Genomic DNA, 25,037 nt, shown 5'->3' with positions numbered 1-25,037 from the left:
AACAAATCATCCATTTTCGGCACATGGGCTGACTCAAAAAACTGGTGAACAAGTTTGTTAATCGAATAGAGCATCAATGTTTTTTTTTTTTATTATCAGCGATGTGTCACTCTTTGTTTTTTCCCCTCTGTTTCCTCTTTGTGGTTATTGGTCTGTCTTTCATAAGTTGAAATGCTCTATGCGAGTGTGCGACCTAACCTGAAGGCTTCAATGAGCCGCTCCACCTTCTGGGCTTCACCCTGAACACGGATGTGGTTCTGAAATTTCCTGAGGGCCTCGTCCAGCTCCATGCTCTGGAAGTCCATCTCATCGACCACACAGCTGGTACGTGAGGGGAGAGACGGACAGAAAAAGAGAATTAAATACAAACATAAAAGATTTTCTACTCACCGGCAATTCTTTGATTTCATAGGGATTGTCTGACTCAGATTTTATCATGGAGGATATTTAATGTCTGTAAAAGAGGGAATTCTGATCCTTTTTGTGCCATCAGCTATTTTTATCAGCTGCAGAATATTTGTGCCATGTTTGTTTCTTTTTCTTCTTATTTTAAATTCTCTTTGGCAATGGCCCAGTTTTGGTACACACGGTCTGTCTTTATAAATAACTAAGTGTGTTTTAATAGTGCATTTGTATAAACCTTAATTCAAAGCATCTTGATCCTTCTATTCTTGGAATTCCAACTAAGTTTAGGAAAGATGGACAGGAAAAAAACAAAAATCACACTTACTCCAAAACATCTCTGTTGAACTGTTTCTGTCGATTGCCGAGAAATTCTCCGATCATCTGCCTGCTCAGTCCCTTTCTCTGCAGCAGGAAGTGGGCCACACCGACAGGTGTGTCAGGGATGAATCCCCTCTCAGTCAGGTACTGGATGCCCTTCTCTGGCTTCCTGAAAAATCAATGTGGTATATTTTTTACTTTTGGACTGATGCAGGTCAACTTTAAATCTGAAGATAAGAAACTGTTACTGCTTAATGTTGAATTCTCTGGAAATACATACTGGCGACTTCTTGAGGAAACTTAGCTGCTCTTCAAATCATGTATTTAACTAAGTTCATATGAATTAACTTTAAGGACAGTCATAAGGAGTCATACAGAGTCAGTGCAAACAAATGTATTAAATCATGTTATCCATAATTGTTGTTGAAAGACGTTAATTGAGCCACATCGTACTGAAGTGGCTAAACATTAGCGCATCCCAAAAACAAACACACTTTCTCTCACACATCTGAAATATATAATTGTCGTATAATTATATAAATTTGAATCTAACTGACTCCCTGAGTGTTTGTTAATCACTCTTTAGGAAAGAGGTTTCTCAGGCAGGAATAAATGTTCGTGCCATTCAGGTTTACCAGCCTCACTGTCACATACTACACAACAAATCTATTCATGTTCCTAATTGTTTCTTTCATGCAAATCTTTCTTTCAAATAGCTATATATTTAACATGAACACATCTGATTGCAGTTTATAGCACCAGTGAGTGAATGACTTTCCAACAGGCATCTCTGACATCTTGTTCAATTGTTTGGCCTTTACTACAAACACTGGTCAAGCACCTGCTCCTTCAGAGCTGAGTACCTACTTGTTGAAAAGATTCAGCCCGATGCGGTAGTGTCTCTTGCGAATAACATCATTACTGAAGATGGGCGAATCCCAGCTGTTGCGAGTCTCTTTGTGGTACGTCTGCTTACTTAGCGTCTGCTCTCGTAGGCTGTCTCGTGACGAGGACTCCGAGCTGCAGTTTATGGTGTCGTTTGAGTTCGATGTGCTGTTGATGCTGTCGTTGTCCCCGTCAGAGAAGTCAGACTCTGACTTACTCTGTCTGTTAGCGGAGCCGTTTATAGCTAAGTGGCTCTCCAGCTGGCGGTGGCGGTGACGCAGAGGTGCATCGTCGTCACGGGAGGAAGCTCGCGGTGGGGGTCCGTGGGAAATGTGTTTGGGGCTCGCCTGGGATGATGTTACGATGTGGCTGTGAGGTTCGTACACGGGTGGCCGCTTGACAGAGCCGCGGTCAGACCTGTCACTGAGCTCTGCGGAGCTATCACTAGGAGGTTCTATGGTCAACAGAGGGAGATGGTCCATTCTAAGACGTTGCTCTTGACACTCGAGAGAAGGAGTGCTGCGGCAGCTTGTGTCTGTGTCGCGACCCTCATCTTTGGGGTCAATAGGCCAGTATTCTTGGGAGGAGTTGGCCGACCGCAACCGTAAGTCTGATTCTGTGCTGGAGGGCTGGTCCCCCGACCTCGACAGAGCAATAGCAGGGGACATGTCCTCCTCGTCGATGAACAGAGTGACATCACTATAGGAGGCCATTGTTTCATCGTGCAGCCGTCCAGCTGCCCTGCGGTGGGACTTCACCTGATAGGGCACTTCCCCTTCCACCTGGGAGCAGCCCATGGCCTCTGGGTCAGGACCTTCATCCCCCTGAAGGCTGCGACAGTTCAGAGCATCATCAATCGACTCAGCCAGAGACTTGACCTGCCTGGAAAAGGCGTCCTCCAGCTCCGTGATGGCGTCCGTCAGGTCACTCTGTGGCGCCGGGTGAGATGCCATGTTGGCCTGTTGGTGGACCTCGATATCTCCACACTCAGACTGCACCATGGACAGCGGGGTGCCATCCTCCGTCATGGACACCTGCCTCCCTTCGAAATATGAGCTGTGCACCTTCTCAGGGCCCTCAAACGAGAGCTGCATCCTCATGTTCGAGAGAACAATGCGTCTGGACATACGGTTCTCTGACATGGAGCTCCTGAGACGTTCAAAGTTCTTGTTCATCTGATACTGACGGAAAGCTGTCTGAATGGTGCGAGCCGCATGCCGAGTTATGAATCGTCCCCCATATTTACGCTCCAGCATCTCCACCTAGTAAAAAGATGGAGTAAATGAACTGTGAAACTGTGCCGCCCATGGGATATCTAATTGCTTTTCTTAGCTGCAGATGATCTAAAAGTCACCAAAAATGTGCTTCTCCCAGTTATCAGCAGCTCTGCAACAATCTAACAATATCATTTCCCTGCGAGCAACCCGCTCAAAGTACATCATTTTAGTTTAGTTGAATACCTGTTTGTCCTGGAGGTCAGCAGAGAGCTCGTAGCTCTCGGAGAGCGAGCGGGACCGTTTGATGGCCTCCTCCTCAGCCTGCTTACGGAGGATGGACTGTGAGTGCTGGAGCTTGGGCCTGCGGGGCCTCTGAGGCCCAGGTTGGACCCCGTGGCTGTAAAGTTGATTGTCAAATCGGTCGGGGCTGATGGCTGAGCCGTGGGTCACCGGGCCCTGGCCGTAGCTGGCTCCACCATCCAAGGAAGGGCCACTCTCACCGGGCCGTCCATCCCCTTCCACACTGCAATGAGAGCGACGTGTTGGTCAGAGATTTTGGAACGAAAGACAGAATCTGACTGAATTGTTATCAGGTTAAGGTTGGAGTTTTCACAGCTGTCTGTTTTAACTACAGTTTGAAACGTCTGAGTGTGAAGTAGCTTCACTTCAGGGACTTACAACATACGCTTTTCCAAAATAAGGTCTTGAAATCAGTAGTCAGGTCACATTCACGTATGGCAATACAGAAGTGAATTGAAATGAACTGCAGTGCATATGTAAATGAGTGTAGGCATTTCTGGGACACGCTGATTCTATAACTTTATGATATACAGTAAAACCCACATTTCACTCAATCATAAGCTGTTTGATACTATTGCATACCTCAGTAGAAATTATTATTGAAAACAGCCAGTCGTAAATTTTGTCATACTACTACATTCAGAAGCCACAAATGCCACGTAAACACTTTCCGAATATTAGACACTTCCAGTGAGCTGCTGTCCCTGAGTGATTATCCCTTATATAAATAATGAAGAAAAAACAAGAGGTTACTCACTCACTCTTACATGCTGCCATATTACAAGACGGCGGCCTTTTGCGAAAAGACCGTCTGTTCTCTATAAACTGCCAACTCTTCCTCCATATCTTGTCCACCATTCTTTCAGTCAAGCGAGGTCCAGAGTACAGAGGTTCCTCCAGGAAACTGACGTTTATGCCATTTTAAGGGCCAATCAGAGACCAACAGGAATTACATCATGTTTGCAGGAGCAACGACACACTGTTCCAATACATGTTACAAAGTCCAGTTTAGAGTAGAACAACAGAGTAAATACAACTTCAGCGGTCCCTTAGAAGTAGCTGAAATGTCAATGAATGAGATGTCAACTTGTTCAATAACGAAGATCCCACACGAACAATATCCTCTCTTCAGTGGTGCGGTGCAGCCTAATGCGTTCAAACTGTGACTCGACACACCCATACAGTGTACACAATCCACTTCCTTCATTAGACAGCCTGAAATCAACACTCAGCAGCAACAGCCTGCCGGCAGTCACGAACGCTGAGTGAAAAAGTGGAACTGTCGGTGATCAAGAGGTCGAACGTACAGTATGTGGTAACTTCTTTTGAGACGACATTTGTTTTGCTTGGTGACTTTTGCTCTTAACTGAATACAGATTCATTGATTTGCAAGATCAATTAGCACAGTCTGCAGGTACAATGCCAACAAAAGACGTCTATTCAAGGTTCTCCACAGGCAATGATTAATAGCAGACATTTCAGGCTCTGATGAATTGAGTCACTCAGTGTGATACAAGGCGTACATGTCAGTTAGCAAAATCAAATTCACTTCCTAGAACATTTTCTTTTCAGTCAGTGAAAGTGCAATAAAAAGTGAAAAATGTTTCCTACATTGTAAGAATTGTGATACCAAATAAAATTTTTAAAAAATCCACAGCTCTCAACAAGTGATGCAAGTTACTCATGTGACTCATACACAAGTCACTTTGCAACTTTACAAGGGCCTCAGACACTTTAAGTCAAGTTAGTCTATTTATATTGAACATTTAGATACAACAAAAATGAACTAAAATGCTGCACAACAATCAAACCGAATTTTAAAAAATCTGAGATTTCAATTTTTTTAAGTCAAACTAACAAAAAACTAAATAATCAATACAACTAAAATCAAGAAATTAATAACAATATTAAAACAAGCCACTTCCTTCAGTTTACAAGACCAACCTCTTCTATAAAAAAAAAAAAAAAAAAAAAAAAAAAAAAAAAAAAAAGACATTTCAGTGTCTGCAGAACTACCACCAATTATTGTTATGATCAACAGAAATCATAAACTATTCAGTCTGATTCCGACAGCTATAATCGTGTTTGGATGTAAATTGAATTAGTATAATTTCTTACTAGAAGCCCCGGTGTTTGCTTCCACCAAGGGCTGCAGCAGACTGAATTTTTGTGCATCACGTCTTCCCTTTCTCTCAGTCCGAGTGGAGATGACCCACTCAAGGCCACCGTGACACAGAAGAACTTCACGGTCGGTAAGTAAGTTACTGACTCCCTCAGGGTAGCAGATGAAGTGTGGACCAGCACACAGCGACGGGGACAGAAGAGAAGGCCTTTATTCCTCAACACGCTGAAAAATATACCTCATTGCATAGTTACCTCTGGGACAAATCTCCCCAACCATCTGTCATGGCAAACGGCAAATCCGCAATCGCCTGGAGTTAAAAGTCACACCTAATGTAATGTCACAGCACTGGAAAACAGCTGGTAGTCATTTCTGCTTTTGTAAGTTCTTCCTTAGAAGTTTGATTACTGACCCGGATAAAGTGACTATGAAAGGGGACGGTTGGGCGTAGCAGCATATTCATATTGGAACGGAAAAATCGACTATGATAAACAAAACTATATTTTGTCATTTCTTTAGCGGAGATTTAAAGGTTTTCTTTGCTGTTTTGTTTTAATACCAAATAAGTTGTGTGTTCACTTTGTACAGACATTTTTAGCCACACTTGCAGCAATGTCCATTTGTCGGTCACCACTTTGGTGTTGACTGAAAAATCTCAACAACTTTTGGACGGGTTGCCATGAAATCTTGTGCACACATTCGTGCCTTCAGATGACTTCAGATATATCTTTACTTTTCATGTAGCACCGTCATCAGGTCAGTATTTGAATATGTCTAACACTCTTTAAATCTAATAAAACCCATCTGTCTCTGCTGTACGGTACGTTTGTGAATAATTAGCAAATGCTAACAAAGTATTTATGTGTTAAAGTAAGGTGGTGAACTTGGCAAACACTAGATCAGCATTGTCAATGTAAGCATGTTAGCATGCCGATGACAGCATTGAACTGGAAGCACAGCTGTGTCCAAGTAGAGGATTAAAGAGCTGCCAGCATGACTGTAGACTTGTATTTTCATTATTATGTTGTTTTAATCTTTCTTTTTTTCATTCTGTCCTCTTTTGTTGGGAGTAATTGCCACTCCATTGTGTTGGATAATTGCTTGGTTAATTATTTACGAACCAAAATAAATTTAAATTTAAATTCATGTAACAATGTAACTGTGGGAAGGAGTTTAATTAAAATAAGTGGAAACACAAACTGCATGCTGCTTTTAATAGCTACAATAGTGCTCCTCTGGGGTTTGTTCTATCATCCCATCAACTATAAAAACTATAGGTACAGTGATGGTTTTACTTGGACCTGCAAGCCAGCACCTTTATTCCATTTAGTTTTTTTCTGCTTCACTTTCTACCAAGTGTTCAGACAGAATGTGATTGCGGGCACATGGAAGAAAGAGAGGGAGAATAAGTGCTGCTGTACTTTTCACTCTGAGGTCATTGAATCCTGTACAGAGTGAGGTCAGTTGCAGGGGGGAAACGGGGGAAAAGGAAGAGAGCTGCATTTTAAGAGCCGATATTTTATGCCGCAGAGGATGTTGGAGGGAAAAAGAGGGAGAGAATGACAGCAGAGCAGGAAGCTACATGACATTAATCCATAGGAGAGGCAGAAGGGACGCATGTTATCATTTGTATTAACATGTTGTATCTATGATATACGAGCGTGGAACCCCTGTTGAGAGGTGAGGGAGGAGGCAAATGATCGTTCGAGGACCACTTCTCTGGTAGCGACTGTACATCCCTGGAAAATGGCACCACAATATTTGCACCGACTGTTCCTCCATGTGGCTCTTCATCCACTAGGAGCCCCCGTTAGTTCCGATGAAGGCATGGATAAGCACGTCAGCGCGGCTGGCAGTGATTTTCAGCCACAGGATCCATGGGATTTGAGGGGTGTGGGGGTTGACGATCTCTCTTTCCTCCCTCCTTCCCTCCCAACACATCCTGAGCAAACAGGCCCAGGCCCCTGCCCAGGCCTCAACCCATTCCATCAGTCGGACCTGAGGGAGAAACATTCCTCCATCCCGGAAAAGAGGAGTCACATCTACAGGAGTTCTGGGAATAGAAGAAGGCTAATGAAGTGCAGGCTGAAGCTCCAGAGGAAGAGAGAGACGCAGCGTGGAACTAAAGCGTAACTCCCAAACGAAGTCACAGAGAAGTCTACGGACCAAATTAAAGCCTAATTCAATCGTGAACTCGAAAGCTATGTTCAGTGTTTATAGAAAAATCTTTCCAGCATTCTGGTTACCCCTCACTTTTGAAAGTACTCTGACATGAATGTAATCCTGACATCAGTCTGCCCTTTCAAGGGTAAAGATGAACAATAATCAGGAAAATACAGGGAGATTGTTTTTTTTAATCCAATTACCTCATCTAAGTAATGAGATGGTTTCTTGAAGTGTGAGCATGTGCACAGAAAACTGAGTCATCCAGAGTTGCCTCATGTATGTTTAAAATAAATGTCACCGAAAAACACATTTAGTTTTTTTTTTTTTTTTTTTAATTAAACTGCAGTCAAGATAGTAGCTAGGCTCTCCTCCACGACGTTTATTTTTGTTTACAACAGTTTTTAATGGAGGAAAAATCGGACTCCTATCAAACTTCATGAGGGTATTTATGATAACACAAATGCAACATGACCTTGATATTTATAGGAGTTCGTTTTTTATGCGTATATGTAAACATTAGGCGTGGAACAAACCCGTCCGATAAAATCAAACAACACTTCTATATCACACTGCTCACCCCACACGCAGTGCCTATATGTGCTCCAAGCACAACAAAAGCAGATGTTTTCTCTCTTTTCGAAGTGACTCAGAGAGCTCATAAATACAGATGCACGCAGCAGATCTCACAGCACACAGATGTGAGCGAGCAGGGTTTTTTTCAGGTAAAAGGTTGGGAGACCACACGCAGCAACACATAAAGGAAGTCCGGCATTAAATGGAGGGCTTGCCAGTAAACACTCAGGTGTATCCATAATTTCAAGACCAGCAGGCTCATTAATACATGATTTTTGTAACGGCTATAAAAACACAGAGAGGAGCGAGTTGGGATTCATAGTTGGACACAGCTGCAAACTGGAAAGCTACACAGGCCAGCAGACAGACAGTATCGCCCTTGAGAGTTTGTAGCAGACAGTATATAGTCGACTAGAGTCTCATAAGGCTCGCGGCTGATAACTACTGTAAGTTGTATACTTCAGTTTAAGAGCTTTAGGATCTGGGTTTTATTACAAAACTGTCATTTGGCACCTAATCTCACCAGAAACCAACTTACTGCTGAATGACAGCACCTGACTCCCATCTGCAAGTAAAAAAAAAAAAAAATCTAACCTTTGCCCTAGCGATTACACTTTAAATAGCAATCTATAAAGACAAAAACCTTTTTTGTTTGCTCTGAGAACTCCAATCGCAAACCTACTGAGGATGATAAACAGTTGTAATATTTTGATGAATAAGTGACAGATAACCAATGTTTACTACAAAAAGCCTCCTGGTTTTTAACAGCATTCAGGTTTTTCAAAAGACCTGAAATAAAAGCTTTTTGTAAGACAACACGAGTGCAGCAAATTAACTCCGCTCCTCTAATGCGAGTGTGACAAATGTGCTGATAGTTTGTAGACGCCATCCACATACTTGTTCCTCAAGTAATCAGAAATCAATACTAACTGTCAGGCCTCATTCTGTCTGATCAAATCATCCCTCCTTCCTCCTGTCAAGCTTAAACAACAACAACAGAGCCACTGTCATTGTCTTTCAGTGATAAATAATTAAGCTATCATCCACACTATGTTCAGCACCTGCCCTTGAGGATCCTGCTATGAAATAGCACGGCCAGTAAGTGGGAGGGCCACGGCACACCACAGGAATGCCCTTCAACCTAGCAGGAGGGGGCCAATCCTGCTCACAGATGGATTCTGTTCAGTAAGACTAAACACAGCATGATAGCAGTGACTCACAGAGGTGACATGATCGGTTTTCCACTGGAATGGATTCAGAACTGGAATGACTAACCAGACTTTTTAAATTCCTGATCTTAAAGCTTAAAGCTTCGCGTCCTCCTGTCATCTTCTAACGTGGATTATGTGAAACCAAAAAAAACATACATGATCGGTGCTCTTTACACAAACACATAGTTTTCCGTCTCTCTTCTGTTTGTTAAACACAGCCAGGTGTGTGTCCTCATTCAATGGACAAAACCCGCACACACGAAAACAAACACGCACAGTTTACACTCTCTTATTGCTCTTACCAGCCATTCAGCTCCAGCTCCAGCAGCGACTGGGTCTTCTCTGAATTACACTGCAAACACCACATGCTGGCCAGCACTCACAAGACGATGTCGTCCAAACATTAGCAGGTCCCCATTACTGCCTAAAAGGTTCCTCTAACAGACAGAGACATCTCAAAACTGCCATCTGCCATTGCTTGTAGCACTCTGCAGACGTTCCCATTTCTTTGCCTTGCGAGAGCAGCTTCCTATGGATGGTAGGCGTACATGGTCTGAGCTAAGGGGCAGTCTGCAATCTCTGGCAGACAAATGGAGCTCTTTCTTTTTCTCTTTCTTTCTGTCCTCGGTGCTGGGAGAAGTGTAAGGGGGGTGGAGGCTGGGAGACAGGGGAGTGTGAGTTTCTGCCAGGTCCGGAGCAGTATAGAAGGGGGCGGGGTGCAGGGAAGGGAAGGGGGTGTGAAAGTGTGGTGGCTCTGAAGCTGGGTAGGAGGAGAGAGAAGTGGCTGAGATGCCTCCTGTAGCACACTAATCATTGCAAGAAAGAGACACACAAATGACCAGGGAGCAGGTGACAGGGAAAAGAAAATCTCGTTTTTTCAGGCATGTTATCAGAGAAACCATGAAAAGGGGAGTTCGACACAGCCAGGGTTAGGACCGAGAGATAAAGAAAGGCGGCAAAGACCAAGAAGAGGTAGGGGGAGACTGTGGCAGCTAGATCCAGTTAGGTGCATATAGGTGTAGTACAAAAAACAGGAATGAGATGGATGAAAAGGTAAAAGGACAAAGTATGAGGAGATAACGGCACAAAGAAAGAGAACGGGGTTTGGGAGTGTCCGAATTTCAGGAAGCTTTTGTTAGCCCTTTTTAGACAGAAGAAGGACTCACTGCGTAGAGATTGCAAATAAAAGGGAGCACCTCTATTAATAGACCCTTTCAGGGCTGAGAAGTGACTAAAAATGTGCACTAAGAAAAGAGCCAGCGAGGATTCAGTGCCTTTTTGCAGCAGAAAATCACAGTAAGGTTGCAGTTGTCCAACTTCAGCCCTTCTATTTTCATTCTCCTTCAAATCAGCATCGTTTAATTTCATGGATAATGTTACACTGCATAAAATGCCCGCCCGTATGGCACCATCAGCTCACCAGGACCTCTGCCCGGCTTCAAACATGCAGCAGACCCTGAACTGACAGTGTCTCATCTCTGGACTTCACAGTGTTGTTGAGACAGGCCAGAGACTAATCACCCCTCTGAGAGAAGGGGGTTGGGGCAAACTGCCCCCAAGTCAAAGGTATTTTCTATCTAATGACAACAGGCACAGGAAACAGAGCAGAATGGCTCCCATATGGAGCCAGTTTACAGGGACACCAATCATCCACACAAACACAGACCAGTCTACAGAGGGAGATGTTGAATTCTTCTAATTATAGGCCTGAACCCCCTAAAATGATCACCTTCTTCTCTGGACTGTTTTCATCCGAGACTTCAAATGAAAGATGCCGAATGAGAGACAAAGCAAAAGAAAGAGTCACTTAACGAGAAAAAGTAAGCATGCATGTGTCATGGATCACAGCGAGGGATATGCGCAGACCTATTTGCAATGTGTGACTCGGGCAGAATGGTGACGTGCAGACAGACAGTAACTGGCCGAGTGATCTATTTCAGTTTGAGACCATGGCCCGTTACTCTGGTGGCTACAGCTGCTAACGCCTGGTGGAGCTGCAGATATTTGACTCGACTTACACCTATCACGCAATCTCGGCGCGCTCACCGAAACCCAGATGACAAGGGGAACAAAAGCCATTTGAGAACTTCCTTTAATAAAACCTGCATCCTCATTATTCTGTCATTTTGTCAATCTTCACCCAGCAGGCACACACGGAGGCAGGCATTTAGTTTGGAAATGTGTGCGCGATATTAGATGCTAGCCCCAGTGCAGGCTTCATTTTGCTGGCGGACCACAGGGAGCAGCTAACTACAGTTTATTTGTTTGTGAATGAGATATGAAGTAATATCGGGGTCTCATTTTGAAAGCAAGCTTGTGACGCTTATAAGCCTCGAGTCTGTTATGATTGTTTCAGCATGAGGCTCAGGGGCACCATCAGTTTAAGCATCAAGGAGAGCTCCACTGAAATGATCTAATCAGATGAATTCCGGGTGAAGCTGAGCTGTAAAAGTTCTTTCTGACTGCCTGCCTCCACGTCTCTCTCTTCTTCCTCCAGTGTTACGATCCAGTCTAGTCGTCCCGTCTGGTGAAGGCCTACTCCATCGCCAGAGTCCTGGCTGCACGGCGCACTGCTCCACAATGATGTCATTGAGAATTCCAAGCAGAGGCCCATTCTCTGCTCATAAAATGCCATTTCTTCAACTCAATACATATGGTCTCTCTGCATTTCAGCTCCTACTCCATCAACCCCCCCCCCCCTCCCGTCCCCCTTCAGTTTCACAGCCCTCCCTTCTTTTCCTCTTCCTTCTTGTTTTAGAGTAAGGAAAGTTAGATACATTACACCTGGGACGAGGCCAAAGAGGCATCCGCAGGTCAGTGACACACAAACGCCTTTATCAGGTGCATTCCCAGATGTAGTACCTAAATATTATCAGGGGAAGAAAAAATAAACTAGAGTTTCCCATTGCAAAGACAATGAAAAAAGACAGAGCAGAGGCAAAGACAGCAAAGGAAATGACAGGGGAAAGTGATAGCTTCCTGGAAACTTGGTCAAAAGATTTTTGGCGCAGCAGGCTTTGTCTACATGACATCATACACGCTTTTTCATTATCTGCTTTTGCTGAATGCTGAGCGGCTGAGCGGCTGAGACCTGCACGAAGATACGGAAAATAAAATGAAAGCTCAGCCCTCGCCGTGTCTGGAAACAATTAGACCAGGCTGATGTCATAGTTTGATACAACAGCATACTAAATGAGATGTAGTGGCCCGGGATAGCTTTGTGAACACAGAGGACTTTGTATAGGAGGGAAAAAAAGAAACACGTTTTCCCTGTAAACTCTCAGGAACAAAGAATTTCTGTGCATAAGACGGATCTGGCAGCACATGTATAAATAGAGCTGAAATACGAGTAATTAAAGGACATGTTGCCTCTGCTCATCACATCCTGGCAGCAAAGCTGGAGCAGATGTGTTGCCTGTGGGATCCTATGGGAATGATCAAAGATCATCAGTGGCAAGTGATGTCTGAGAGGCTTTTCTCTTTTCTCCTGTTTGTACATCACTGCAATAAGTAGTGGAAAGTAAATCCAGTGTGGATAGAAACAATCTGTTTGTCCCGACGCGTGGAAAACAAAGTCTGAACCGTGGGGATGACTTTTGAATTTTTCTACATCAAAACATTGTTTCAAAGCAAGCAAATGTTTTATTTTGACATGAAGTGTGAGCACCCCAGATATATTCCTTCCCCACAACCATATATTTGACCTTACAATATTGTTTTAGCACTGACAAAAAAAAGTGTCTGATCAAAAACGGCCAAGAACCAAGAAATAGCACGTAACTGCACGCTTGTTGACTTATTCTTTGAGGCAGTACTTTTGGAAAATACGCTCCTTATTTACGTTCTCATCAAAAGATAGATGAAAAGATGGATATCACTCACGTCTGTACACTAAATATAAAGCTCGAACCGTGAGACCATCGGCTTAAATTAGTATTGTGACTGAATGCAGTGGGGAACAGCTTGCCAGGAGGTCACTTTGCTCAGCCAAAAAGCCTGAGCACATTTAACCAAGAATTTACTGATTTTAATCATAGTTTTGCCAGTACTTGTGTACTTGTGTTTAAACCCGCGTATTGTATTGATGTAAATGACATCCAGGCCTGAGTGTTAAAGTAACTAGCTCACACACAGGAAGAAAGTTTGCTCCTCAGTTTTTCCCGGGTGGAGTCTTTGTGCTTGTTGTCTTTGTGTTTGCGTGGGTGTCCTCTGGTTTCCTCTCACATTCCAAAGACATATGCAAGTCAGGTGGAGAGACACTGAATTGCTCTAAAATATGAATGTGGGCATCCAGGGCCTGTTCCTGGGCATGTCTCAGCCAGCTGGAAACTGAGTGGGCAGAGAATTCGCTCGAATGAAATGACACCCTTCCGATGGAAACCAAATAAACCTTTACTTTACAACTCAACCACATGTTTGTGTACTCGTTTCAGTGTTTGCACTTCTATAAAAAAATCATTTCATGGGATCCAGAGCAGTACTTCTCCTGATTGTACACACATGTATGCTCTCTCTCTCTCTCTCTCTAATGGTCTATAAAACACAAATAGAGGTTATATATTGTGTTACCATTATTAGAAGCGGCCCCTATTTGTCCATTTACAATATTTTCCTTTCAGCGCACTCCATTCCCAGTTGCTATATTTCTCTGAAGCTCCTCACCGTAGCCCCACCCCAGCACAGAAACATACTACAGCACAGTTCTCCCCTGCTAAAAATAGACCCATGTGAGATGACACGCTCTGGTAAACACTGTGAGGGAGACAATGCTGTAAAGACCAAGACAAAAGAATACACATTAACGCAACAGAATGGCCACTGAATACCCTGCTGATTTCATCTCATTATCTGTTCCTTTGTGGCACATCGATGAGCAGCAGTTTTCAATGACGCCGTAAAAATTTGAGGTCACTTGGAAAAGAGCGAAAGTCTCAGACAGTGTCTCCAGCGGTTAGTGCCGAGAGCAGCTGTGACTGTAAATGCGACAAAGGCCACAATGGGTAAAAATACTCACGGCGGTCATGATGACCACAGGAGCCCAGCGAGGCAGCCTGAGTGACAAAACAGACCTGAGAGAGCCCTGGCAGTCGACACAGTGGGCTCTCTAGAGGGACAACGCCACCCACTGGTCAGACATGATACTACATGCCCTCTAAGACATGTACACTGGGCCTGGGGGGCAGACATGTGGCAGTGATGTCACTCAGCACGACGGAGGTCAGACACGCTTGTCGCGGCTGCGAGTCGGGAGGGTAGCTGGGTTATTCAAAGACACCAGCTTTTTCTGGTTCAGAGATGTTGGTGGGTGAGGGAGAGGGGGGGTATGTGGGAGGGGTTGCAGTAATCTATTTGAGGCAGTAGCCGACTCACACCTGTCTCAAGTCACACAGAGAGCGCCCTGTGGTTTACATGTGCTACAGGTCAAGGAAATGTGGCACAGCAAAGATTAGTTTTAACAAGTCTTAAATCACTTCTCATTTCTAATTGCAAAGATTAATTTAAATTTTAAGAATATAAATAACGACACGGTGTAAGCAGCTGGATATTATCTGCAAGTGTTGGTTTTTAAACGCTGAACATACAAAGTGACTATCCATATTTCAGAATAAAAACGTACTACAATTTATTCCGAAGTCTCCATCAGTTTTAAATCATTTTAAAGCCCAAAAACCTTCCCAAAGCATCTGCCTTCCTGCCTAACAGCGCCACAGTGGCCAATCAATCATCTGACAGACTCCCAATTTGTATAACATCAGCCAAACACTTTCAAAATCACGTCTCTTTGGTGTCCTGATTCCAGAAATGATTTCCAGGAACACCCCATCAGTGTTATCCCGGAGAAAAAAAGAAAAAGCATATCTGTCCTTTGATATGAACCAGACAAGTTCCTAAAATTATTACGTGTGTGTGTGTGTGTGTGTGTGTGCGCGTGTACACTTGTATGTGCATGTTTGTGTGTCTGGCAATGCAATCATTTTTTAGAGCCATGAGCGAAATGACATCATTGAACTGGGTACATTGAGTGGAAGGCTTACAGCGAGAATAATTGCTGTTTTCAATCAGATTGCATTCATCCCCAGCCGCATCAGTGATCAGATAAATAGCTGATGATCTCGAACATGTTGTGTTGCTCAATCATTCAAATCACTCACAAGATTTCATTAGCAGTCAAACATGAAATTATGTTGCGGTTTAGAGCTGATGATTAAGTTTCCAGCAGACAAACCGACATGCTAATTGCACAAAAGTGTTGGATTCATGTATGCTCTTAAATATATGATTGAGCATAGATACGTACATACTTGTCTGTACAATGGAAAGAAAATCTTCTTCAGAAGATGCTGATAATCATTAGAAGTAAGGAATTAAAGGCTGAAGAGAAGCAGGTAAAGGGAAGAAACCTCTACAATCCTATAATAGTCATACGGAGTCCACCTCACCTCTCCACACCCAGCTGTCTGATCACTTTAGCAGAGTCTGGGCTCATTTTGTTTTCCTACAGCCCTGAACTCCACAGCCAGGCCTTCAGGTACTTGCTGTGCTCTGCCGTCCTTCCCTGGCACAGCCAACTGTGCCTCCATGGCATCCGAAGCCCACAGCATATAAACACTACGGCTATTGAGCCCCGAGCAGCCTCGAGGAGCGCCTCCCAACTCGGCCATCCACACTGGCACAAGTCACTGTTTGTGTTGGCATTGCACTTAAAGGCAGCCTTTTTCTTGTCTGCTCCTTCACGCTTCCCAAGTCTTTTGATACGGGGGAAACAGTCACGGAACAACAAAGGTTTACCCTGCGGTGACGACCATTACGTGTCAATATGTCAGACAGCCAAATGATAACTGTTTTCTTATGGGGACCTGTAAACCACATTCACAATCCTGAGCATGTCCAATTTCAGTATCATAAAGAATTTGAATGTATTCTTTCAGATTCTGCGGCGCTTGGAAGTGAAAAGCATATTTCATTTTAATGTCCCTCATTAGGCTGACAGGGAAGGAATTATTCAGGAAGCATAATGTTATTTCAGGAGAATGTCCACACAACCTGGAGGATTGACTGTGAATGTGGAGCCATAAAGGCAGCTATGAGTATCACAATCTGCTGTGCAAATACTATTAAGTCACTTAAAGATCCAGTTCCCATATAAGTCATTTCGACAAGGAAATTCATGTCATGTCACAGAGGAGCTCTTACTGTAAAGATAAATTTAATTTCAAGGTAGGCTCTGTTGCGATTTAAGTCATCTAATCAACTTAAATACAGCATCAAAAAAAATTATCAATCCAAATAATTCAAACTTCAGAACATGGCTTTATCAGCAAGAAACATTATCATTGTGCTGACAAGCAAATCTAAGTGGATTTGCTGCTATATTTCATCAAGTAAGAACTAATTCCATGATTATTTTTGTCTCAAAGAGACAAGCAGGCTGACCAATAATGACAGTAATGGAGCAAAACTGCTGTGTCAGGATCCCCGTTGTTAAAGGAAGTCCTGACTGCTATGATTTCTTTTTCCTTTCGTTGAAAAACTTTGCACATCCAAGCAGAAAATTCCAGACCAAGTCATCGATGAAAGAACATGAGAAACCTCAAGATAAGTTTACATGTGATGAGAAGTTTTCCCAACAGTGATTTAAATATTCATTGAAAGCCACAGTTGGAAGCCTGTCAACAATGAAGGCAGAATTAAAAGAGAAATAATTCATGATCGCCTTCTCCCTCTTGTGCATGTATTTGTGGAGACATGCATGTCAAGGTATTTGGATCTTGACAGGTGAGCCAAAAGTTAAGAAATTATAAAAGAAGGAAAATTACTAACTGGTCAGTCAATCATTTTTTCTAACCCGCACAGACAGCCAGGAAGCAATCAATCCCAGAACAAAAGCAGCGAGATAAAGCAGTCATTCTCAATCTACAGTCCTTTTCCTCACAAATTTGAAAAGGAAGCTGAGGAAACCTTTTGTGCAGGTCACGAGACTGCTGAGAAATGGATTAATGTTGACATATTCCAGTGGAACAAGATATCCTGAGTGTGCAAGTTCCATTCATACCACATTTCCACAAGACCTGGTGGGTGCAAGTCAGCAGATCTTATATTTCAATATATTGAGGCAGGCTGGGTAGGACACGAGGCCTGGCTTCACACAGCGACAGAGACGCTGGGAATAACAAGCACACTCAAATTCATGCTAACAACCCTTTTAGGAGGGGTTACAGAGCGCCGTGTTTATTGTCCCATTTCTCTAAAGGCCTCCTATAACCTCCACATAGGACAGTTTCCCAGGCATTTACAAGAAAAGAGGGTCACACACAGGTATATAGATTTATTTGCCATCTCTATGACAAACTACCTGGCAGTGACTAATGATGTTTGGCTTCAATTTAATTCACACACAACCAAAGCGTATTTGATGGATTTCTCGTGCACATTGGAAGTCAATAACAACAAGAGTCCTTCAGCAGCGAGCTAAAGAAGAGCCAGCTGCCCTTAGCATACTTCTATATCAACACAAAGGTTGCAACAAAAGAGTCTCGGAATTCCCGTAACTGCAAAGGAATGGATTTCAAATGTAGAGTAAATCTGTCTGCTACTGTGGCTATTTCCTTGGAGGTTTGATGTACGGTCCATAAAGTTTACTGCTTTATTGACCCTTAGTACAGCTCGAGGTCTCTCCTGGCAGCAGGGCCTATCGATCTGTAGCCCCTCAATTACTTATTAGAGGCTCCTGTCCTGCTTCTCTGAGCCCGCAAGATAACAAACCGGCCCCTTATGCAGCTGGATCTTTGGATCACAAACCGTAATAATGTCAGTTTTAACAGAAGGGATCTTATCAGGGAGACCAATACAGAAAGCAGTGAACACACTACTTTGGGGTTTTTAGAACACCTTCAAATAATCTTGTTTTCCATGATACACACTTCCAACATAAATGAAAAGGATGTCTCATTACTTCACATTTTCTGGGATCCTACTTTTCCCCAGAAGTCAAAGGTACAACAGAGAGACTGGTGTTTCAATATGCTGGTTTTTGTCTCTTTTCATGAAATAGACTGGACTGATTCTGTCATTTTAATCAACTGAACTTTCCGTCCAGCCTCAAGGGTAAAAAAAAAAAAAAAAAGCACAAGGCTGTATCAGTAGAAAGTAATTCCCTCACCCACACGGTAATCTATGACTGACATAAACATTAACATTGGCCAAATGAGAGTGTTTTTCTCTTGGTGGAGTCTATTTCCTCCAGTTGCTTCTACAGTACAGATATGGTTTGAATTCCAGGAGTTCACTTGGCCTTCATCTTTTTCCACATTTTGATATATTGGCTCGGCTGAACTCGGGCGACACAAGTTACTATGTGGAAAAAGGATATCTATGGGAAGGAGGAGAAGACACTCTTTTCAATCTGTAAAATTGCAGATCTTTTTCCCAGGTCTGGAGTCCTGATTTTACATTCTGGACGAGCCCAGGTATGAATAGAGTGCAGGTAGTAAGTACACATCAGCACTAAGAAGGAATATTTGAAGCCATAGTGGTGCATTTAATTTAGCCTACATTAGCTAGGAGACAGTTAATGTTGGTAGTCTGGTTAAATTCAAATAATTGGTTTCATTGTCGATCCAAATACAGTTGGTAAACTTATCTGAAGTAACTAAAGGAATACTGTTTTTGTTACATTTTAGGAAATGTGCTTATTTACTTACCAGGTGATAGATAAGAAGATCAACACCACTTTCATATAAAAAGCTACAGCTACCAAGAGATTACCTTAGCTTGCCCTAAGAACTGAAAGTTGTGAAAAACAGTTAGCCTGCTCTCTTCAAATGCTTAAAAGTGACACACACACACACACACACACACACACACACACACACACACACACACTAGTTCCTTTAAATTACCCCCCGTTTTCTTTATCATCTTTATGCTAAGCTAAGCTAACTGCCTGTTGGTTCTACCCTCATGTTTAGTATGCAGACATGAGTATAGTATTGATCTTCTGATCAAAAGTGTAGCACATTTTTTTTTCCCTCAAAATGTCCAACTATCCCCTTAAAGGCCTTGCAAAGCAAATCTCTCAAACTAGTCTGGCATTTTTTGCCCCTTTTTTCCTTTTTTGTTATTGGTAAATAGCCGGGGGCACTCATGTTGCCACATTTAGCTTAATAGCAAATACATCCGGCATTTCTTATTAGTTAAGTGATTCGGATTTTAGAAAGCATATTGAACATTTTATCCAGTTATGAAATGCCACTGAAAATACTTCTGTTGAAAATGTTTTCCTACCTCTACAATGGTTTGGGTAGTGCAAAGTTTAGGTGACTACCTAGAAAAGCAGACACTGTGACGGCTTCTGTTATATCGAAGGTAACATAGTCCAGTCAGTCAACGTCAAACTTTCTGGGTACTTCGTCATCGCTGCTGTTCAACAAATCCTCTGTGTAAACAAGGTCAACTGCCTCTCTTAAACTTTGAGTAAACTGTACAGCACATACCACAATAATCTTGCGGTGACAGCTGAGAGAAGCAGTTTCTGCAGGAGGGACATACAGGACATCCTCGAACCAACCCTGATAACAGGATGAGATCCTTTTCCTTGTGTAATCTGTTGATGTGTTATTTTTTTTTAGCTGAGTACTAACAGATCAGCTTCTATCGCTTTGAGTTCCACAGAAGGGCCAGTGTGAGTGTGATAGGTCACATTGTTGTCTGCTGTCCTGTTCAAGTGCATACACATCTGTTCAGCATGAAGTAGATGCTTCCAGGAGGAGCTTGCTTCTCAGCATCAAGTTCAAGCAGCCTCGAGATCTTATTTTAACCCGTTTCCCATGTGGGCCCATTGCAGAATAATGAGCAGCGTATCCAGAAAAGCCAGTTCACCATTTTTATAACTACATTGGATTTAATGACGCAACACCGAGGAATTCTGTGTAATAAGAAGTTGTTGAGATTCGTAGCTGCTGCCTAATTGTCCCAGAAGGGAATTCTAGCTTTTATTTGCTGTACCATACACTGTAGCTCAGCAACGTCCTGCAACGGGACAAGATAAGAATACGCGAGACTTGATGGCGTGTAAACACAGGGCAGAGAAAGAGGAGAGAGGAATGGACTGAGGGACGGACAGAGAGGAAGGGGTGAGTTGCATGCAATGTAAAGAGAAGGCGAAGTGTGCGTGCATTCAATACAGTGAAGGTCTGTATTCTCCGACCAACGTTCTCACGTTCGCTAAGACTGATGAGGGAGAAGCCATCTCACGCTCTGTGCATCTAATAGGTTTTAATGATGTCCTCACTAAGCCATCCATTCTGTTGACTGGCCTAATGAGACGAGGTCTGGATGGACAAAGTGAAGGCTCTTCATAAACAAATGGTCCAAACTGGTCTTCAGCCATCAAAGGTCCTGCTATAGGTTTCATTGAAAATACGTAAACAGGATGTGCTTCATGGTCAGCACGATCAGCAGGAATGTGCTGTCAATCAGAGAGATGTTGGGATTGGAAATAGGTTTTGGCCAGTTCAAAAGCGTGAACTCAGACAGGTTGTTTGGTCCTCAGCTTCTCTCTGAGTCCTGGAATTGAAGCCGAGCTTCAAAATCTTTATAAAGATCTATTTTGACTCTGAAGATAGAGATAGAGAGAGATAGCGATAAACACAAACAACTCTTCCTTTGTGCTCTGCTTCCCTCCTGACACTGTGCATCGGGGTGAGTGACATCAGACGACAGTGCAGTGGCATTAGTACCTGTCACCAGTGTACGAGCACCTCAGCAGCTCTATGTTGCATACTTTCTGTAAAAATACAGTTTTTAACTCTCTCATTCATTCCATTTTCCACCAATCAGTTTGTTATTTTTCTAATTAGCTGAGAAACTGTATAAAAAGACAGAAAACAATGACCATTTTCCATCACTGCTTCCTGGAGCCTAAGATGATGTCTTCAATTGTTTTATCTGACAAAGGTCCAAAAAAACACATTCCATTCAAAATGACATAATAAAACTGAAAATAAATATTCTCTCATGGATTGGTATTTTTGCATGATAAATGATTTTAACATTAATCAAATTTGGCATTCTCCCCAACCTGCAACACACCTACAGGGCTGGACAATGTAAACAGCTGTTGTCTCCGATACAGAACCTATAGAGACCCAGAGAGATCTCACACACACACACACACACACACACACACACACACACACACACACACACACACACACACACACACACACCTTCATAGTAGAGCCCACCTACCTCCACAAGTTCGTCTCCGGGTTGGTTAATACTGTATGAAACAAGATCCGGGCTCTGATGACAGACTGCTCTTTACAGCAAGGTAAGGTGACTGTGGTTACTGGAAAGCCACAGTGGCTCTGTCAGGCAGAGTGGGAACCTCCATCGGACTGATTTACTTTCCACTAATCAGCACATTCCCCTCAACGTCAATGAAAAGAGGAGGCTCTCCGCACGCTGAGCACCCTCCCCCTGCCTCACTCAACAGTGTTTCTCAGCCTCAACTCTTTCTTGGAATCTTTCCCTTTCTTTCATTAGCCAGTCTCTCGCTCTCTCGCTCTCTCTCTCTCTCTTTCCACCATCAGCTGTCTTCTCCCTCTCACCTCCAAACATGCCTCTGCCCGCGTCTGTGGTCATTTACTCAGCTGCTGTGTTGATGTCCGTGGTTCAGTGGGTACATGTTCGGAGCCTGCGTGTTGCAGCTCTGCAAGGTCACAGATTGTTTTTCCTCTTTTCCTCCCTCTTTAGGACACATGGTGTTGCTGGAGGGGAAATATGAGCTCTCAACCAGAACACATCCTAAAATAAAGTTAGATAACAGGTCGTCTAACGAGATGTCATCTGCTTTTATGTCATACACTGGCCGGTTCTGTCCAGTTCTGCACGGTGGACAAAATCATCTCAGTAAGAGAAGACATTCTCAGAAGTTAGCACACATTCGGTTGTGGGTAAATGAAAAATGAAACTGTGAGCCGATAGATTTCCCGTTGTTCCTCGACTCATTTTTGCAAGAATAATTCAAGAATGAGATCACAGATTTTTCACAACCACCCAAAAGACAACAACAAAAAATGATTTTTGCTTCCAGGTTAAATCATTATTATATCCGAACGGTTAAGTAAACTTTGGCAGAAAATCTGAACAGGAGCTATCTGGGAGAAAAGCCAGAAAAACAGGCTACAAGGCTTCAGCAGCCTCTGTGGGACTCCAGACAAGGCGAGAGCCCCCATCTGCCTTAATTTGTCTTCTCTCCCCTCGCCGATGACTCACAGTGGAATTCAGGTCTGCTCATTTATTTGACTTAAACTATCTCCCATTGTTTAATTTCTTAGCTCTCTGCCCTTGACTCACTCACAGTGGAACGCCAGAATCGGTGGACTGTGTGGCCACTGACAGGCGAGCAACTTTGACGTCTTCTCAGTTTCTTTATGAAGAATGCAGCCAAGGCCCCGGACTGTTCACACAGTAGGAGGGAGATTAACATAAGACCTCTATCAAGTAGTCACGGGGGACTTTCTCAGTCCTTGAGGCTGTTTTCTGTCCTGCGGTCTCTCTACCAACAGATGGCGCTGGTGTACAGGAGACTGTACGAAGACCGACGTACGGTTCCATATTAGGGATTTATGACTGATCAAAAGAGTCTCCAATCATCTTCACGAAGAGGGGGCAAGGAAACAAGTTGATGTAAAGTAGAGCAGCAGTGGGGGGGTTATTGTTGTAAAAAGGAAGAAAGGAGTTAGAGCAAGGGCTACACAAAGTGAGGGAGAGGAACTTTATTCAGCTCCCGAGGGAGCTCATTTGAGCAGCAGGCAGACATGTTCGTGTCTACAGGAGGAGGCAGGTTTGATCTCCTCGTCTCATTTGTCAGAAATTACTCTGCAGTCTTGACTGGCCCTTATTGAACGGAATGGGACAAAAAGCATCGACACCTTCATAAAACATGAAAACATATCTTTATGTCTCTATGGACGGTGCCTCTCAGATTGAAAGAAGGATTTATCACAATTGCATGCACGTGCACAAATCTCTGAGGCCAGTTGTCAAGGCAACAGCTAAGGCTGACAGGGAAAAAAAAGAAGCGCCGTACATACTGGCAGAAGACATGCAAAACGCATGGGCCTACACACACAGCCCACGGCAATTAGTCCAGTCAGGATAAACATTTAACTTTAATGACTGTTTACCAGCCACAGTCCCGGACTCCCATGACTGCATGGATATTTCCCTCTCATGCAGGGACATGTGCTAATTTCACAAGTATGGGACACACTATGCATGCAGGAAAAATCCAGATCATAATCAAATGTCAATTGATACATTTTCTTTCAAATAAATCCTGCTTTTAATCGACTTTGAGTAAAAAATTACACACAGCTCCTTCAAATAATTTACATTCTCTTGATATTAGCATTGAGAATCTTGGACAGTATTTTATAATGTTTAGTCCTCTGCCAAGAGCAGTACTTTATCCATTTATTCACGTATGCGCAGCAGGCTGACAGAATTGAAAACCCCCAAAGGCACCACTCTGCTTTATAGAGTAGATGCGCCGTCGTGCTATTATCAAGTCCCCCTTTCCCCTGACCCTAACTCAACTCGCACATTTCTGACATAAATCAAAACACACTCTGGATAATGAGGGTCTGCTTCGTCACAGAAAAGAGTTGGTGGATTAGCAGCAATTACCAACCTGAGCTCGGGGGGCTCAGCTTGCTCACAGCTGAGCATCAGCTCTCTCTACCAACAGTGATGCAGGTAAAGGACAGTGTACACACACAAATTCCCATTCAGAGAGATTAACAATAAAACATGAATGCCAGCCTCCAGATTCTGCAGCAGAACGCTAAAGTGGCTTCTTGTTACACACAATAATGGACATATCTCTTATTGTTTGCACCTGCAAACACATTTGTATATGAATAAATCAATAAACTATTTATTGCAAACAGAAACTGTGCATGTGCAATATCACATGGCATAAAGACCACAAGGTGCAGAGTGTGTCTATAAGAGCTGCAGTGCAGCAGCATGAGCTCATCACTCTTCTCTTCTCCCCCTCCTCCTTCACTGCTCCCCCACCTCCCCCCCCCCCCATCTCACCCCTCCTCTTGCTCGCCATTACATAAGTTAATGCAGCACACACCCTCATTATTCTCCAGGCATGGCACTGTGAAGAGATGCAAAGGAATATGTCATCAAAAGTAGAATAACAGCAAAAAAGCAACAGAAAAAGACAGCGGCTGTTTTTCTTCTGAGCTTTCAGTCCCCCGCTGATCACAAAGAGCAGAGGAGTGCAGAGGTAACACATGTTTTTGGCCGTGCTTCAATCATGCAACATGTACAAAAAGGGAGAGCGGGAGAAATGATTGAAACATGGCAATATTTTCTACCGTGTGCACTTTCCTCATCAGACACCCCGGTAAACACCCTGAACATGAAATGTGCTTTCTCTAGAGGGTGCCATTCTTGAGCATTAAAGTAAACAAACTAGCTTCCACAGATGATTAGCATTTGAAAAGCTGCACAGCTTTATATGAACAGCAGATACTGCAGCAGAGGCAATGGTCCCTGATATGTTCTCCCATAATGTTTCTACCCTGCAGCAGCTAAAGACACAGTGAGAGTGTAGGTTACTCTCAAGCCTTTCCGTTATGGCCACAGCACACATGTCCATTCATTACTACCATAAGGAAATGTCCTCTTAGCAAAACAAGGTAGGCAAACTATTACAGACGATAATCAGGCAAGTATAAAGAAAAGATTATTGCACATAGCTGACGTTCCTCTGGAGAGACAAGCGTGAAAATTATTTAGTGGTATGTGGACACTGAC

At 43.3% G+C, this 25,037-nt stretch overlaps 1 protein-coding gene across 9 annotated transcripts in view; it reads right to left on the bottom strand.

The window, feature by feature from the left end:
• The window catches only part of iqsec1a (IQ motif and Sec7 domain ArfGEF 1a), a 90,038-nt gene that overhangs the window by 11,271 nt on the left and 53,730 nt on the right, over nucleotides 1-25,037 (bottom strand). For 6 of the 9 annotated variants that reach the window (XM_069140688.1, XM_069140680.1, XM_069140681.1 and 3 more), the window contains 4 exons: nucleotides 3,069-3,348; nucleotides 1,591-2,870; nucleotides 731-892; nucleotides 199-321 (listed from right to left, as the gene is read on the bottom strand). In XM_069140688.1, the coding sequence (XP_068996789.1) occupies nucleotides 199-321; nucleotides 731-892; nucleotides 1,591-2,870; nucleotides 3,069-3,348 (1,845 nt within the window). Of the gene's footprint in view, nucleotides 1-198; nucleotides 322-730; nucleotides 893-1,590; nucleotides 2,871-3,068; nucleotides 3,349-3,882; nucleotides 3,993-9,499; nucleotides 9,727-21,446; nucleotides 21,535-25,037 lie in introns of those variants that run through there. The other 3 variants (XM_069140689.1, XM_069140687.1, XM_069140683.1) reach the window with 3 other exon arrangements.

Source organism: Embiotoca jacksoni, unplaced genomic scaffold (assembly GCF_022577435.1).
Source record: "Embiotoca jacksoni isolate LCO1_2020_lvr unplaced genomic scaffold, fEmbJac1.0.p SCAF_9, whole genome shotgun sequence".
NCBI classification, from domain to species: domain Eukaryota; kingdom Metazoa; phylum Chordata; class Actinopteri; family Embiotocidae; genus Embiotoca; species Embiotoca jacksoni.
The sequence above is the reverse complement of the archived record's forward strand: the minus strand, read 5'-3'. Positions and strand labels throughout refer to the sequence as shown.